The sequence below is a fragment of the Numida meleagris genome, chromosome 1 (assembly GCF_002078875.1).
Source record: "Numida meleagris isolate 19003 breed g44 Domestic line chromosome 1, NumMel1.0, whole genome shotgun sequence".
NCBI classification, from domain to species: Eukaryota; Metazoa; Chordata; class Aves; order Galliformes; family Numididae; genus Numida; species Numida meleagris.
In genome coordinates, this window is record NC_034409.1 from 25,064,413 (window position 1) to 25,078,354 (window position 13,942).

General features: G+C 43.6%; 1 protein-coding gene across 1 annotated transcript in view; it reads right to left on the reverse strand.

Moving 5' to 3' along the window:
• Positions 1 to 13,502, reverse strand: part of CAPZA2 (capping actin protein of muscle Z-line alpha subunit 2) — a 30,263-nt gene extending 16,761 nt beyond the window's left edge. Inside the window, exon 1 of the mRNA XM_021384869.1 lies at positions 13,363 to 13,502. Coding sequence (XP_021240544.1) covers positions 13,363 to 13,401 — 39 coding nt within the window. The 5' untranslated portion in view covers positions 13,402 to 13,502. The remainder of the gene's footprint in view (positions 1 to 13,362) is intronic.

The window sequence follows — 13,942 nt, forward strand, 5'->3', positions numbered from 1 at the left end:
ACAGCCAGTGCTCGGGCAGGTTCTTGACAGGGCCCAAGCTTCAAACAGCCATCTCCGGGAGAGGTGGTTCAAGCTCTGGGTGCCCTGAGAAAGCACCTGGCTGCTGCCTCATCAGTGGAGTTCAAACTCAAGGAGATCCCAAAGGGCTTGCCCAAGCACCTTCCTGCTCACTGGCAGTCACGGCTGCTAATGGCAATGAAAAGGCTGCCAGGTCTCAGCTTTCTCAGTTGAATGCTGTGCTTTGGATTGCTGACAGCCTTTAGCTCCCGCTCCAAATGCATACATCAGAAATCCTCTTTGCAGGTAAACACAGATTTTGCATCATACTGAGATAAACGCCACAGGGCTCACTCTTTCATGAACAGAGACGTAGGAGTGCCTTGTTTTATGGCAGCTTATTAAAGCACTTGCTCAAGTAAACCCAACTGCCTCCTTTGACACAAAGGAATTTAAACTCATTTGCATTAGCCAGAGATTACCCCAGCCAGCAGACTAGGTGCTTTTCCCGAGTGAGGGCACACTGCACCCCTCTGCAGAAGCAGGGGCACCCTGTACAGTGTGTAGCTCAGTGCTCAGTCCAAACCAACACAAAGCCCAGACATCTAGCTAATGAACTGCACTAGTGGGCCGCTCCAGATGGAGAAGGGCAAGATGGGCTCTGGGCTCTACTGCCAGGGCATTTTAATCAAGTGACTCATTAACAGAGCCTGGGATTAGGCTGGACGTCGGGCTCACACCAAGGAGCAGCTGTTTAGGTGCACTGGATGAGGGGGCAGTTTGCATAGGCCTGCACAACCTGGGCAAGGCCAGGCCAGCTCCGGGCATGCTCAGAGGCAAGACCTCCAGAGACAGTCTGAGCTCTGAAACACAAGGTGCAGTCTGCGGCTGGGCAGCTGCTAACTAGGCAAGATTAAGTAAAACTCAGATGCTCAAACTGCACTCTAAATCACCTCGTGGTTTAAACTGCAAATATATGCAACGTCAGATAGGGAGTCTGTATTACAACTCAAGTAATACCTTGTTTTCAGCTGTTCTAGTAACGCTACATTGATTTATTTTATTATTTTTTCTTTTGCTACCAGTACAAACTGTTTTTCTTCCTATTGTCGGATTTGCTGCAGTATTAATAAAATCCATTCAGAAGAAATCAATAATAACACGTTTCCTCAGGTCAGTCTAAGCAAAATATTGCCTTCAATGAACACTGACTAGTAAATTAAATTCCTCAGTGTGACTCTTTTCAATGCAGTAATTCATCGCAGATACCACTTTTTAAAGCACAAATAATCACAAACGTGCAAATCCAGAAAGATAAGGTACACTCACGCTTGCAGAAGCCAGAAACCTGCTGTCTGTCACTCAACTGCTCTCTGTATTTTGCTGAACTGCCTACGTGGAGCCAATTACAACGAATCCACCTCTTTTTTCAGTAGTTAAATCAAATTAACTTACCTGTCGAGACAAACATCTAAAAAAGCCTTGCTTCCCCAAATTACACATACAAGAAGCCTGTATAAAATAATTCAGTCCAGCATTCTCATCTACCACACAAGACCTGAAGACCACTTAGGGACTCTTTACTGCCAGAGCTCTTCCCGAAAGACATGCTCTGAAGGAGGACTCTGCGTTCCAGAGCCAGACTAACGCTAAAGGAGAAATGAATGTGCTCCCATGTGTCTCACCGAGCTGAAGATCTCCCCCTTTTGGCAACAAGAAGTGATTTTACAAGTCAAAACAGAAAGAACGTGACATGTTGAAGTCTGAAGGACAAAAACTTTTCGTTCAAGAGAAGTGCACGGTGGCACAAAGTACAAGCACTTCATATGCAGAGCAGCAAGAAGCAAAAATCTAGGTTATAACTGAGCATTCCTTTAAAAACTCAAAAAGCCAGAACTGAGAAAATACATTAAGTTTCTCAGCTTATTACTCCAGCTTTTCCCAAAACATTATCTAAAGCTTCGAGGCAATGTTTTACTGCTGTAGTTTCCGAGGTTAGATTTGCAGTCACTGTTTCAGCTAAAAGTCTGCAGAGCAGCTTGCAAGAAATTGCAAACTTCCGAAGTTCTAATGATCAATGGTTCACAAAAAACAAGCCTTGTGGGCAGCTTTTACCACCATTCTTCGCATTCAATTGCACATCATTGTATTTAATTAACTGAATGCACAAAACCAATCTAAATACATCTTCCTGAAGGCTTCTGTGACCTGCTGCAGGTTTGAGGATTAATGTGGACAAGCGATACACACACAGTAAGAGAAAACACAACTTCTTAAGCACTGAGAAGCATTCCCTGCTCCAGGTGCTGTCTGATTTTCACATACAGACCAGAGTTAACAGTGCAGACTGAAATGCAGTCTGACATCAGTAGTAAGAGTCAGCAAGACTAAATCTCTCAATTTAAGTGAAACCAAACGCTGCCCCAGCACATCAGTAAAAAGCTGTTTGATTTGTATGCAGGAAACGATTCCAGCTACGGTATAAAATTCAAATGGAGGAGATAAAGGAAGGAGAAAAGGATAGCTTTGTTCTATGCAACGAGCGTGGCTATCATGCCATACTTTGTCCTGTTAGAGATTAAAGCAGTTGGTGTTGTATAAACAAGTACCTAGATTCAGGTATGTCAGTACTGGCAGTTTGTTCAGATGACACAAGTACAAAGCAGTCATTTACTGAACAGTGTTTTGCTTCCATCCTTTAGTCTTTGCTTCCCAATGTAATTTTTCCCAAGGCACGCCATCATCAGGCACACAGACAAATCCTCCTTCTCCATCTATTCCAGACTGAGCTGCAGTGAAATTTGTTTTATTTTAAAGAAGTCACACACAGTGACTTAAAATGCCACCAAACCACTCTTCCTGTTTCTGGCAAATCGGAAGCTGACACTGGATGAAAAAGCCCAACCTCTGTGCTGTATGTGCCTATATATGGCCATGAATACGCGCTCAGACAAGCAGGGGCTCCCACAACGCCGTGCTACAGCCTCAGCTCCACCGTGAGATGTGCTCATTCCTGGTCATCAGCCAGGGTACACCTGACAAGAAGAAAGGCATTACAACTTACGTTGGCTTTTCTCTTTTTTTCCCCCCTTCTTTCTCTTTTTCTTTTCCCTGTTAAGCTATCTGAACTACAGCTGTACTTGCCAGGCAGTCTGACAGCTCCTTCAATGAACGGCCACACGGCAAAGGAAGAACACACCAGTAAGCAATATGCTGTGAGACCGCACGCTTTGCCATTACTCTTTCCTGCACATCACTTATTGCAAGTTCAGCTGTGAATTCATTGCAGCAGGGAAACCCGCCCTTCCTCTGCACTCAGGACAGGTTAAAGTTTACTACTCCAGAGCAATAAAAATGAAATAGTGAGGTACATCTTAAAAACCTTTTTAATCCTTAAAAAAAAAAAAGCAGTGGAGTAGGAAGACGACCTTCACAATCCAGTTCCACTCTACAGAGCCACGACACCTTGTTGCTAACTGCAGGAAAAGAGCGTCCTCTAGCAGTTGCCTTTATCAGCAATTACAGAAATCCTTGTAAAGGAATAAGGCACTGCACATCATGTATCATGGGCTGTATCTTCCCGAGAGAACCTATAAAACAAAACAAATCTCCTACTCACAGGTGAACCTATGTTTGGCAAAACAAGCAGCTAAGCAGCCACATTTAGCAGAAGGGAGCTCTTTGCTCCTTCTCCAGGAGCAGTGAAGCGCCCAGCAGCCCGCTGCCCACTGCCGTGCCTTGTGGCACTGCTCTCGCTGGCTCAGGAAGCCTCTCTGCAGACAGCTGAGCAAATGGCTGAGTCTCGACCCGCTGAGCTCTACTGACAGGCAGCTAGAGGGGCTTCTCACAACCAGCCCATAACTGCAGAAAGGCTGACACAGATAAGATTTCCAAGCAGATGAAAAAGTTTCAATCCTCTGAAAAACCTGTCAGTCACAGACAATAACATGCAAGTCGTTCACAGATCCTGTTTGACTTCTGAGAGTGGTACTGAACAGAAGACTTCTCTAGCTTTAGTGAGTTCTGAGTTCAATTCAAACTCACGTTTTGAGTTCATCCAAGGCAGTTTTTTTCATGATACTGCTTTACTGTCCAACGAACAACAAAAGCACTCTGGTATCTTGTACCAGGCAAAATTCAGTTTGCACTGGCACATGTATCATACCATGGGACACAGTCCAAAGGTCAATCAGCTACCTTAGAAATCACTTATAAGATACAATGGCTGATGAGCTGTCAGTATTGCAAATACTAAAAGAGTTCTGAGCTTGTGAATACTTCAACGCTTTAAAAAAAAAGCAACTGGTTTCCTTTAGAAAGGCACATACTTGGTACTCACTGGCTTCACATAATTAAATGCCTGGGTTAGATACACTGCAGAATGTTCCACCAGCAATTATGATACATCTTTTAAAAATGATCTGGGGGTGTTTCATAAATGGCATAAACTGACCATGGGCTACGCTGTTACCATTAAAAGAAATCTCCATCTCCTCTCACATAAGTTCCCCACGACCCCATTCTATGAACTCCTTTGTATCAGCAGTGCTTGTCTATTTATGTGAGCATTCATAGAAGCAAACTGATGAAGCAAAAAATGGCTGTAGAAGGTGGCGAGAATGCAGCAATCAATTAAATCACCAAAAGAATTTCAGATAATTGTTGCTTCCTGCTGCTAGCAGATTGGTGGGTGAATAAGCCTTCAAAGGGCCAGATGAGCTCTGAGAACACATGTGTGAGAAAGGGATTACCCCAAGTGGGCAGCAAACCATCTCCTCAGCATCTCAAGAAACCGGATCCACACTCAGGGGCATGATTTCATGTAGCAAAGAAGCATTCTGATATATGCAGCATCTCACAGAGACATGGAGCAAAGGCTTCACCGCCTTTGTTGGCAGAGAAGGGATGAATATGAAAACGAGGGTTGCAACTGCTTTGCTGCCAAACTCAACTGGAAAAATGCACTACGGCATTCAATTCATTTCTGCTTCTGGGAGAGCTGAGGAAGAAAACGCTGCAGAGATGTGGTTCTGTGGCACAGGAAAGGAGGGGCACATTCCATGCCGATGGCTTTAAATGAGGAGACATTTCCTTCATATTGATGCCTGAAGCTGCGTTAAATCTGTAGAACAAATATTTTCCTCAATCCATTTAGCAAGCTAGAAATTCTGTACACTGGAACAACAGACAGAAAAGGAACAGATGCTTGTAACAATCTAAATCAGCTCCTGAGGGTGAACACACCGCATCATATTGGATTGGAAAAAATCCCTTCGCTTAAAAAAGGAATTTTTAAAAATACACAAGTATTTAATAGCACGTAACACTACTAGCTCTTAATAGTAGTGAAAAAAAGTAAACCCTAGTCAATATGAGACAATATGAGGTTTTCTAGCTATATTCTTTCTATCTGAAGTACTGACTCAGATGATGAAGTTCATTTTCACAAGCAATAACCATCTTGAGAGGCGTTGATTGTTTTCACCATGCAAGGTCATGCACTTCCCATACTCTAATTCAGAAACATGAGAAGAACAGTACTGAACTTAGCAAAACACGTTCTGTTTGTAAATCTTAAACCTTCGATGTCAATCTGAAATTTCAGCTATCAGTTACTAAAATCTGCAACAGGAAAAAAGTTCTGCTAATTAAACTACAGGGAGTTGAATATACTATACCATTTTTTGCCCACATCTGAGTTTCTCTGAAAGCCTGTGTCTTGTCAATAGTGAGCTAGAAAAACCACGTACATCCAAGAGGGATTCCAAAACTATTGATGGCACCACACGTCCCAAATTTGTAGTGCAGAACTAATGTTCCTGTGGTGTTTTTACTCCGATTTATCTTTACTGTAGTCCTTTTTCCAGGTATGTACATGAAAGCCCACACATACGAGCAACCAGGAAAGTATCAAAACTGTTGAAAAAACTAAGAACATTTCAGGTTCAGAATTTACACAAAATTCAGCTTTTTATTCACTTATCGGGCTTCTAACAGCTCCTTAAACAATTTCTGAGGACAATAGCAAAGAAAAAAATAGAGCTGTGTCCAACAAAGTTGCATCTGGTCCCGGTCTCAGGAAACTACACTGGTACTCTAAAGCACCCACTGTGTTTCAAAACATAGTCAGAACTTATTCTTTGGTACTGCACACTTCAACACAGAGTTAAACCCGAACACGTTTAACCAATCCGATAAACAAAATATTGCACTGGGCAGCCAGCTACAAGCCAGCACTCCTGTCATTAAAAAGAACCCCCCCCACTATGATTTGTCAAAAGTCCAATGTAGTTGTTGGTCTGATGTAAATTTATGACTAGGTCTTATCTAACAACCACGAGAAGGCAAGCTGCAAGGTATTTTTCTTACGCTTCTTATTTGATATCTATCTGATCGATAAAAATCTCACCATTTCCTTGCAAGAGTCGTTCCTGGAGAACTGAAAAGCCGTGAAATCTTACACTTAGTGTAAAGCAAAGTTCTTAACTTCTGTTTGAGAAGTTAAAAGCATACGGTACAGCTAACCAAATATACACAAAAAACCTTGGTAGCGCTGTGTCCCCGAAGCAGAACCAAACCATTCTGCCAGCCCAACACGTGCACTCCTCAGTTCCAGCAACCAGACCTCTCTTTCTCAGCAGTTGTTGCAGAGCAGTATCCATCACAACCTAACAATCGCTTCGTTCACATTTGCAGAATATTCAGCCATCCCAAAACCTACATTTTTGAATTGATCCTTCCTATCAGTTCAAGCTCATTATTTATCACTAATTATTCCAAGGATACCAAGCCTGGATTCGAGAGCAGCTTGCTCTGTGGGAAACACCTTTTCACAGACTGAGGTGCCACCTCACCCATACCCACCCCCACCATTCCAGTGCCTTAAAATTATCTCTCAAAGATACCCAGTAGTTCTAAAGTTTTAACACTTCGTCAAAATTAAAAAGAAAGTATTTGAAATGCCTTGCATTTCTGAAGCTGGTTACTCTGCAATAAAAACAGCAATTCCATGCGCTGAAAAACCTGCTTTCATTTCTGCTTAAGCAGTTCCAACTTTTCTAAACTCCGTTTTCAGAAACTAAAACTCAGTTTTATACAGTGCCGTCTGAGAAAAATACACTGATTTGCTATATACTGTAGCTAGAATTTTTACTCTATTCCTCTTTGGTTTCCAGAAATAACATCAACCAAGGATGGTATTTCATAGCAGAACTGTAGGTTGATGACTGCTGCTGAGCAACAGAAATCCTTATCTACCATATCACAGGTCATTCTCTCCCATTTCAAGTGCTGCGAGATCAGCCAGTAATTTCTTCTACTTTTCCAGATTTTTGGTTTATTTTCTTTTTAATCTTATAAATTTAACTGGCGAGGTTTCCTGGGTAGCAAGCTTCCACAGGAGCTGTGCGAGTACAAAGGCAGAAAGAGCAGGGCTTCTGCTGGGCTCAGGTGGCACTCATTATACGTACACACTCCATACATACACGGTCATAACGCACGGTAAGCATCCAGTTTCCTCAAACTGTTCCTAACAAAAGAAAATATGAACTGTAATTTTAGAAATCACTCCGGTTTAGAACAACAGCTTTAATTTGTATCCATCTTCAAGTCTCGGATGACTTTTTTTTAACTTGCCAAAATGCAGACAAGTTTGCTTTGCATCATGTCTCTTAATGGAGACACGCGGTGAAAACAAACAAGAAGGATCAGGCACAAGCTGCTACACAAGGAACTGTCATAAAATATTAGGAACAGTTTCTGAGTGTGAATGCTGTCAAATATCAGAACAGGTTACCCAGAGACTGTGCAGCCTCCGTCCTCAGGGATACCCCAAACTCAAAGGGCAAGTCCCTGAGCAAGTTGATCTAAGCTGGCTTGCCTGGACAACGCAGCATTTGGGATACCTCCAGAATTTTCTTCCAGCTTGTCCGACTCCACAAATAAATAAAGTTATTATTTGCAGTTATACATACAGTACACGATCAATTTGTTGACATTTTCATACAGACAGAATGATGACAGCTTGGGTTCTGTCCTTCCATCTCAAGTGTAGCGATGCACCTTTAAAAATCACCTTCTAACTCACACTAACACACTGCCCTATCTCAGCTATGTACACAAACATTTTCATATTGGGAAGACTGCCACATTCAGCATTACACAGCAGTATGAGATGCACTCTCAACTTCCTCATTCTTATTAAAGAATTGTCTCAAAGTGCTATCAAAGTGTAACCACTTCGTAAAAAAGCAACTCCTACAAAACTTCTGTTCTCTTTCACTCATGGTAAAAAGGTTAACTTAGACAGCGAGTCTGCTTTGATAATGTGATAACTTAAACAGAAGCTAACTCAGTTACTGTCTGAGTGTTTTTCACATTTAATTATCAAAGGATTTTCAGTTGGCCATAGGAACACTACAGAATTCTCCTGGAATGAAGTTCCATTCAGAACTTCAACAAGAACAGGAGGGAGGGCTCATAAGGTCCCCCTGCAAGACAGGTTAGCAAAGCTACATCTTTAAATACACAACAAAGTATACATTCTATGAACCAGAAAGAACATTAGAATGCTTGCAAAACATCACCTTCAGTTACAGACTATTGTGCAATTATACCCACGACTGACTATTAAAATCCTGCTTCTACTCCAAAATGTTCTGCTCCTCATCATCTATAGCCTCCAAGTCTCATTCGGGGGAATACCAAAAGTTAAGATTTCAGATCCTTCCAAAATGAATGATTTAGAGCACAAGTTGACTTACTAAACATAAAAACTTAAAAATTTGATCATTTTTAAAAGTACAGTTATCATGAAAAAAAGTTTACTGATGCTTTTGAACTCACGGGTGGGTTTGTTCCTCCAAAGGGAGCTCTGCTGCCAACATACTAAGCCTTGACACAAGAGAATGCATTTTACATCTCAAAGCATTTACTAAAGAAAAGAGTTTTCCTTAACCAGTCCAAATTCCACTGCAGTTTTGCTAGCATATTTTTTACTTAGCTTTGTAGGTTTTCACACCTAGTTCAAAAAGCTGCGAAGCTACCTAATGCACCAGGAAATATGTGGTAGCAGAAGTGGGTTCATTTTTACAAATGGGACTATTTCCACATCAGAAGAGAAGTTTTGTTGTAGTTACAGCCAGCTGGCCTACTGCTCAACTCCACCTCACTCAATATGCCTCCCTAAACAAGTAGAACTACTGAGGCAGAACCTTATTGAAAGAGGTGTGGTTCCTTTCTGATATGTTTGACAATCCACGTAGTTTTATGCTCAGCATTTGAAGGAATGTGAGCTATTTTTGCATTGAAAAAAAATCATGATATGCTCTAACTTCCTATCAGCACTGTCCCCTTTCCTCACTAAAGGCATCCCTGTTTTCTCAGACTAACTCCACATCAACACGGCTATTTAACTCTGTGCTTTGTAGGGAGAAGGATGCACACCGCAAAAAGAAAAAAAGACAAAAAAAAACCCTACAGCAAACACATCCTGGTGAGTCACCAAAAGACAGTGACTACTGAACATCTTCGGGATTCAAACAGTTGCAGTCCTGTTTCGTGTGTGCTGCTATTTTTATAAGTATTTACATTGACAAATACATCTTCTACAAGGAAAACAATACCTTCCCTTAATCACTGCTTATATTCACGTAAATAAATTGTATTTTTATACACACACTAATATGGTCATTAAAAAAACCAAACATTTTTATATATGCTTATCAGTTTGACATAGCCACAGGTAGAAGAAAAATTTGTACAGGAACTGAAACACAACTACACTGCAAAAAATGGTTATTAAACTTAAAAAAAAAAACCTACTTCAAATACGTTGGATAAATAAATAGGTTTTGTATTGAAGTCTTATTCAGAGGATGCATTTCCAATAGGAAGGAAAGTGATGATTTTCCATTGCTGTCTCCTGTAAAAGTTCTGGCCTTCAATATTTCCACCTCTCACATCTAATTTTTATTTATAGACTGAAACATAAACATCATATTTTCTTCTTCCACCAACTGAAACGTTCTTAAATTTCAGTGACCTACAGAACAACCACAAACCACTGTGTCTCAAAGAAGCTGTGTTTAGCACTGGACAATCCCTGATGATCCATGGGATGGAACAGCTCACCTTCAAGGACAGGCTGAAAGAGCTGGGGCTGTTCAGCCTGGAGAAGAGACAGCTGTGGGGAGAGCTGAGAGCAGCATTTCAGTGTCTACAGAGGGGCCATAAGAAAGAAAAAGACAGACTCTTTAGCAGGGTCTGTTGTGACAGAATAACAGGAAATGGTTTCAAGCTAAAAGAGGTAAGATTTGGACTGGATATAAGAACAGTTTTTTATGAGGGTGGAGGGGCACTGGAACAGGCTCCCACAGAGGTGGTGGGTGCCCCGTCCCTGGAGACACTCAAGGTCACGATGGACGGGGCTCTCAGCAACCTGATCTAGTGTAGGTGCCCCTGTTCACTGCAGGGGAGCTGGACCAGGTGACCTTTACAGGTCCCTTCCAACTCAAACAATTCTATGATACACCGTCCTGCACACCGAAATGCCATTTTCTTGCAATTGCTCTTCTCCTTCCTTGGTTTTAGAGCTCCTTTACCTGAACTAGGCACTATTTACTGCCTTTGCAGCACTTACAGTTCCTACCTACACACAACGGAAGACACAAACCAAGTACAATTCATAACTTGTGGTATCACTTGATCCCTTATTGTAGTTACATCCCTATCAAAATTACCTATAGCACCTACTATTGTCTATACTGGCCTCTGATGCCATTCATTTCATAATGGGAGAAAGTTATACAGAGAAGTAATATGGTTATTCCCTGTGAAAATGTTTGTCTGCCTACCATTCCTTCTGGATTTACATGAAAGTCACTGTTGGACCAGGGAGAAGGATGTGCTTTCCATGTGCTATCCAGCAGTATTATTTTAGCTCACTAAAACTCAATGTTTAAGAAAAATCTTGTCTAACTTCATAAACATTAGCTTAAAAAAACTTCTGTATCATTCATAGAAAGCGTTAGTTGAGACATCAGGAATTAATTAAACTGGAGAAACTCAGTTCAAGATATATATATATGAAGTATTTGCACTTCTAAATTTCATTCCTTATACAGTATTCATTTAGTGGCTCAGCAGAGGGCAAATCTATCCACTTCACTTTACAGTAACTTAGATCCCCAAAATGCTTTAAACTGAATATATCTTCTACTTAGTTAACTCACAGCGCACAATCTGACCAGTTTAACACCATCAGAAAATGATTACAGCCATTAAGCAGCATACATTTTTGTTGTAAAACAATAGCACAACTTAAATACCAGTGCTTTCAAAATCATTGCTAAAAGGCTACCTAAAATAAGTTACGTGTCATAGTCAAAAATAAGTCCACAAACTCAGCTTCTCCAAACACTAGTGAGAGCCACAGAACACACTGAATGCATGTTTCAGTGTGGAGATATATATATATCTCCATATATATATTATATATATATATATCACACACAGATAAAACTTCTAAGAGGTTCAGATTAATGAAAACTAATTCATGTACCTCTTCTGCAAAAAATTAAAATCCTGAGGAATCAGGAGACCTGCATAGATATTTGTTTGCTTTTCCATGAGCCTGTAGCATTATTCATCTTAGTTTTATAGCCAATAAAATATACAGCCAGACTTGGAAAATTCCAATCATGTAGAACGATCAATTTTGTAGAGGACTGAAACGGGTAGAAAAATCAATTTAAATTTGCAATGGAAAAGTGCTGACTTCATTCAATTATACGAAGGCAGGAGGAGCCTCCAGAAAGTCTGCATCCCTTCCGAGAAAAAAGAAAAACTGCAATTAACGGATAAAAGAAAGTTCAGAACTTGACTTCAGCAGTCACACAAGTGCAGGCAGTGCTTCTCAGCTCGCAGAGAGGTAAGAAGAAAGTGTCACTGTATCTTACATTATTTGACAGGACAAGAGGCAATAAGAACAAACTGAAACAGGAAGTTCTGTTTGGCACAAGGAAGGAAGCACTTCTGCGCTTTACGGGTGGCTGAGTGCTGGCATAGGTTACTCCTCCTTTGAGATCTTCAGAAGCAGCCTGGATGTGATCGTGGGTACCCTGCTCTGGGTGGTCCTGCTTGGGCTGGGTGAACCCTGAGGTTCCTGCTAACCTGAGCCATCCTGTGGCTCTGTGATCTTAACTTGCAGACTCAGCATTTTCAGGCATATACTCTATCAAGGGTACAGTGGATTAACGTAACTTGTATGTTCTAGAAAGAATACAGAGAATCACAGACTGCCACATACAACACATGTGAATGTGAACCAGACAGAGGACCAGTCTTGAAACCTGTGGCTGGAAACAGAAACTAGAGATCCATGTGCTAAGCATCTTAGCCCACCAGCACCTCGCCGGCTCTGAAAGGTGGCCCTGTCAATCTTGAAGGCACAGACAATCTACATTATTGTAACCATTTAAGACATTTTGGACCTCTCTCTTCCAACTTCAGAGAAGTTTGAAACATTTTATTTTTCTGATGTCTCCAACATTTCAGACACCTCAAAGCTTTTACTGCCATGAAAATCTGCGTTTTTTAAGACAGAAACACATAAAACTGTGCATTATGCGAAGACGTGAGCCATGCACCAGCCCCATGCACACGAATCACCACACCCCAGCTCTGAGCAGGCAGCTGCCATGAAGCTGGGTCCGAGGGGAAGGCACGGCGCGCTGGTAACGGAGGTCCTGTAAAACACGCTGCTCCTTGAGAGACGTTCTGTGAAAACCTGCTTGAAGCCTAAGAAGTCCCCACGGCCACAAGCAGAGACACACACCCCTGGGCAGCACGGACCATCTGATCCCTGACCTCAGCCTTCCCCCGCTGCTGCCGCCTAATAGGAAACGAGAAAGCCTTCCTCCCTCCACACCCTTCCTCCTCTAGGGCACCCCAACTCGGGGGCCAGGCCGAGGCACGGCCCTAGCCCTGGGGAGGGCAGGAGGCCCGGGAAAGGGGAAGCGGAGATGGAAGAAGGGCCGAAGGAGCCTTTTCTCCCCCCAAGCTCCCCGCTAAGCGCCCCCCCAGCCGCCGCCGCCAGCGGACACGGGATCCCGCCTCGCCGGGCCCGGCACCCCGGCCGGCCTCGCACCCTACAAGGAGCGGCGGGAGCTGCCCCGGGCCGGCCCTGCCCCCCGCCTGCCCGCGGACCCTCCTCCAGCCCCCGACTGACAGGCCGGGCCGCGGGGAGACGCGGAGAACGCGCGGCGGCCCCGAACGGCGGCGGCCCCGCGGCCCGCCGGCTCAGAGGGCCGGGGAAGAGCGGGCCTCTACGGCCGGGAACAGCGTACCCGCACCGCCCACCCGTACCTTCTCCTCATCCGAGAGCTGCTCCTCCAGGTCCGCCATCTTGCCGTCCGGCGCCCCGCGACTCCGCCCTACGCGTGCAGGAAAGGCGCCCCCGCCCCTCCGCCTGCGGCGCGTCTGCGCATGCGCGCGGCGGCGGCGGACTCCGTCTGTAGGAGGGGCGGGCGGTACGCGGCGGGTGTGTGCCGCCCCCGGGGCTTTTAGGGGAAAAGCGGTGTTAGCGAAGCTCTCGCAGTGGAGATGGGGGCTGTGAAATTCAGTGTCTTCATCTAGGAGCGATCAGGAGCCCAGGGCATGGTGGAAGAACTGGTGCTGGCTGGGAGTGCTCCTCATCTCCTGTCAGACGCTGCTCAGGAGATGGTCCCCTCCAGTGCCCTCCTGGCGGGGCTGTCAGACCTCCTGGGGTCAGAGAGCCGGGAGGAAGCCCTGAGGAAGCTGAAATACTGTAGAGAAAAAGGAAACCAAAGGCTGAGAAGAGTCAGATGGTGTTTCTGAGATATCTTTCCCATTCCTCCATCAAAACTAGAAAAACTGCGAGAGATGATGGTGTTAGCCAACCGAATTCTGGTGCGTGGGCTGGGAT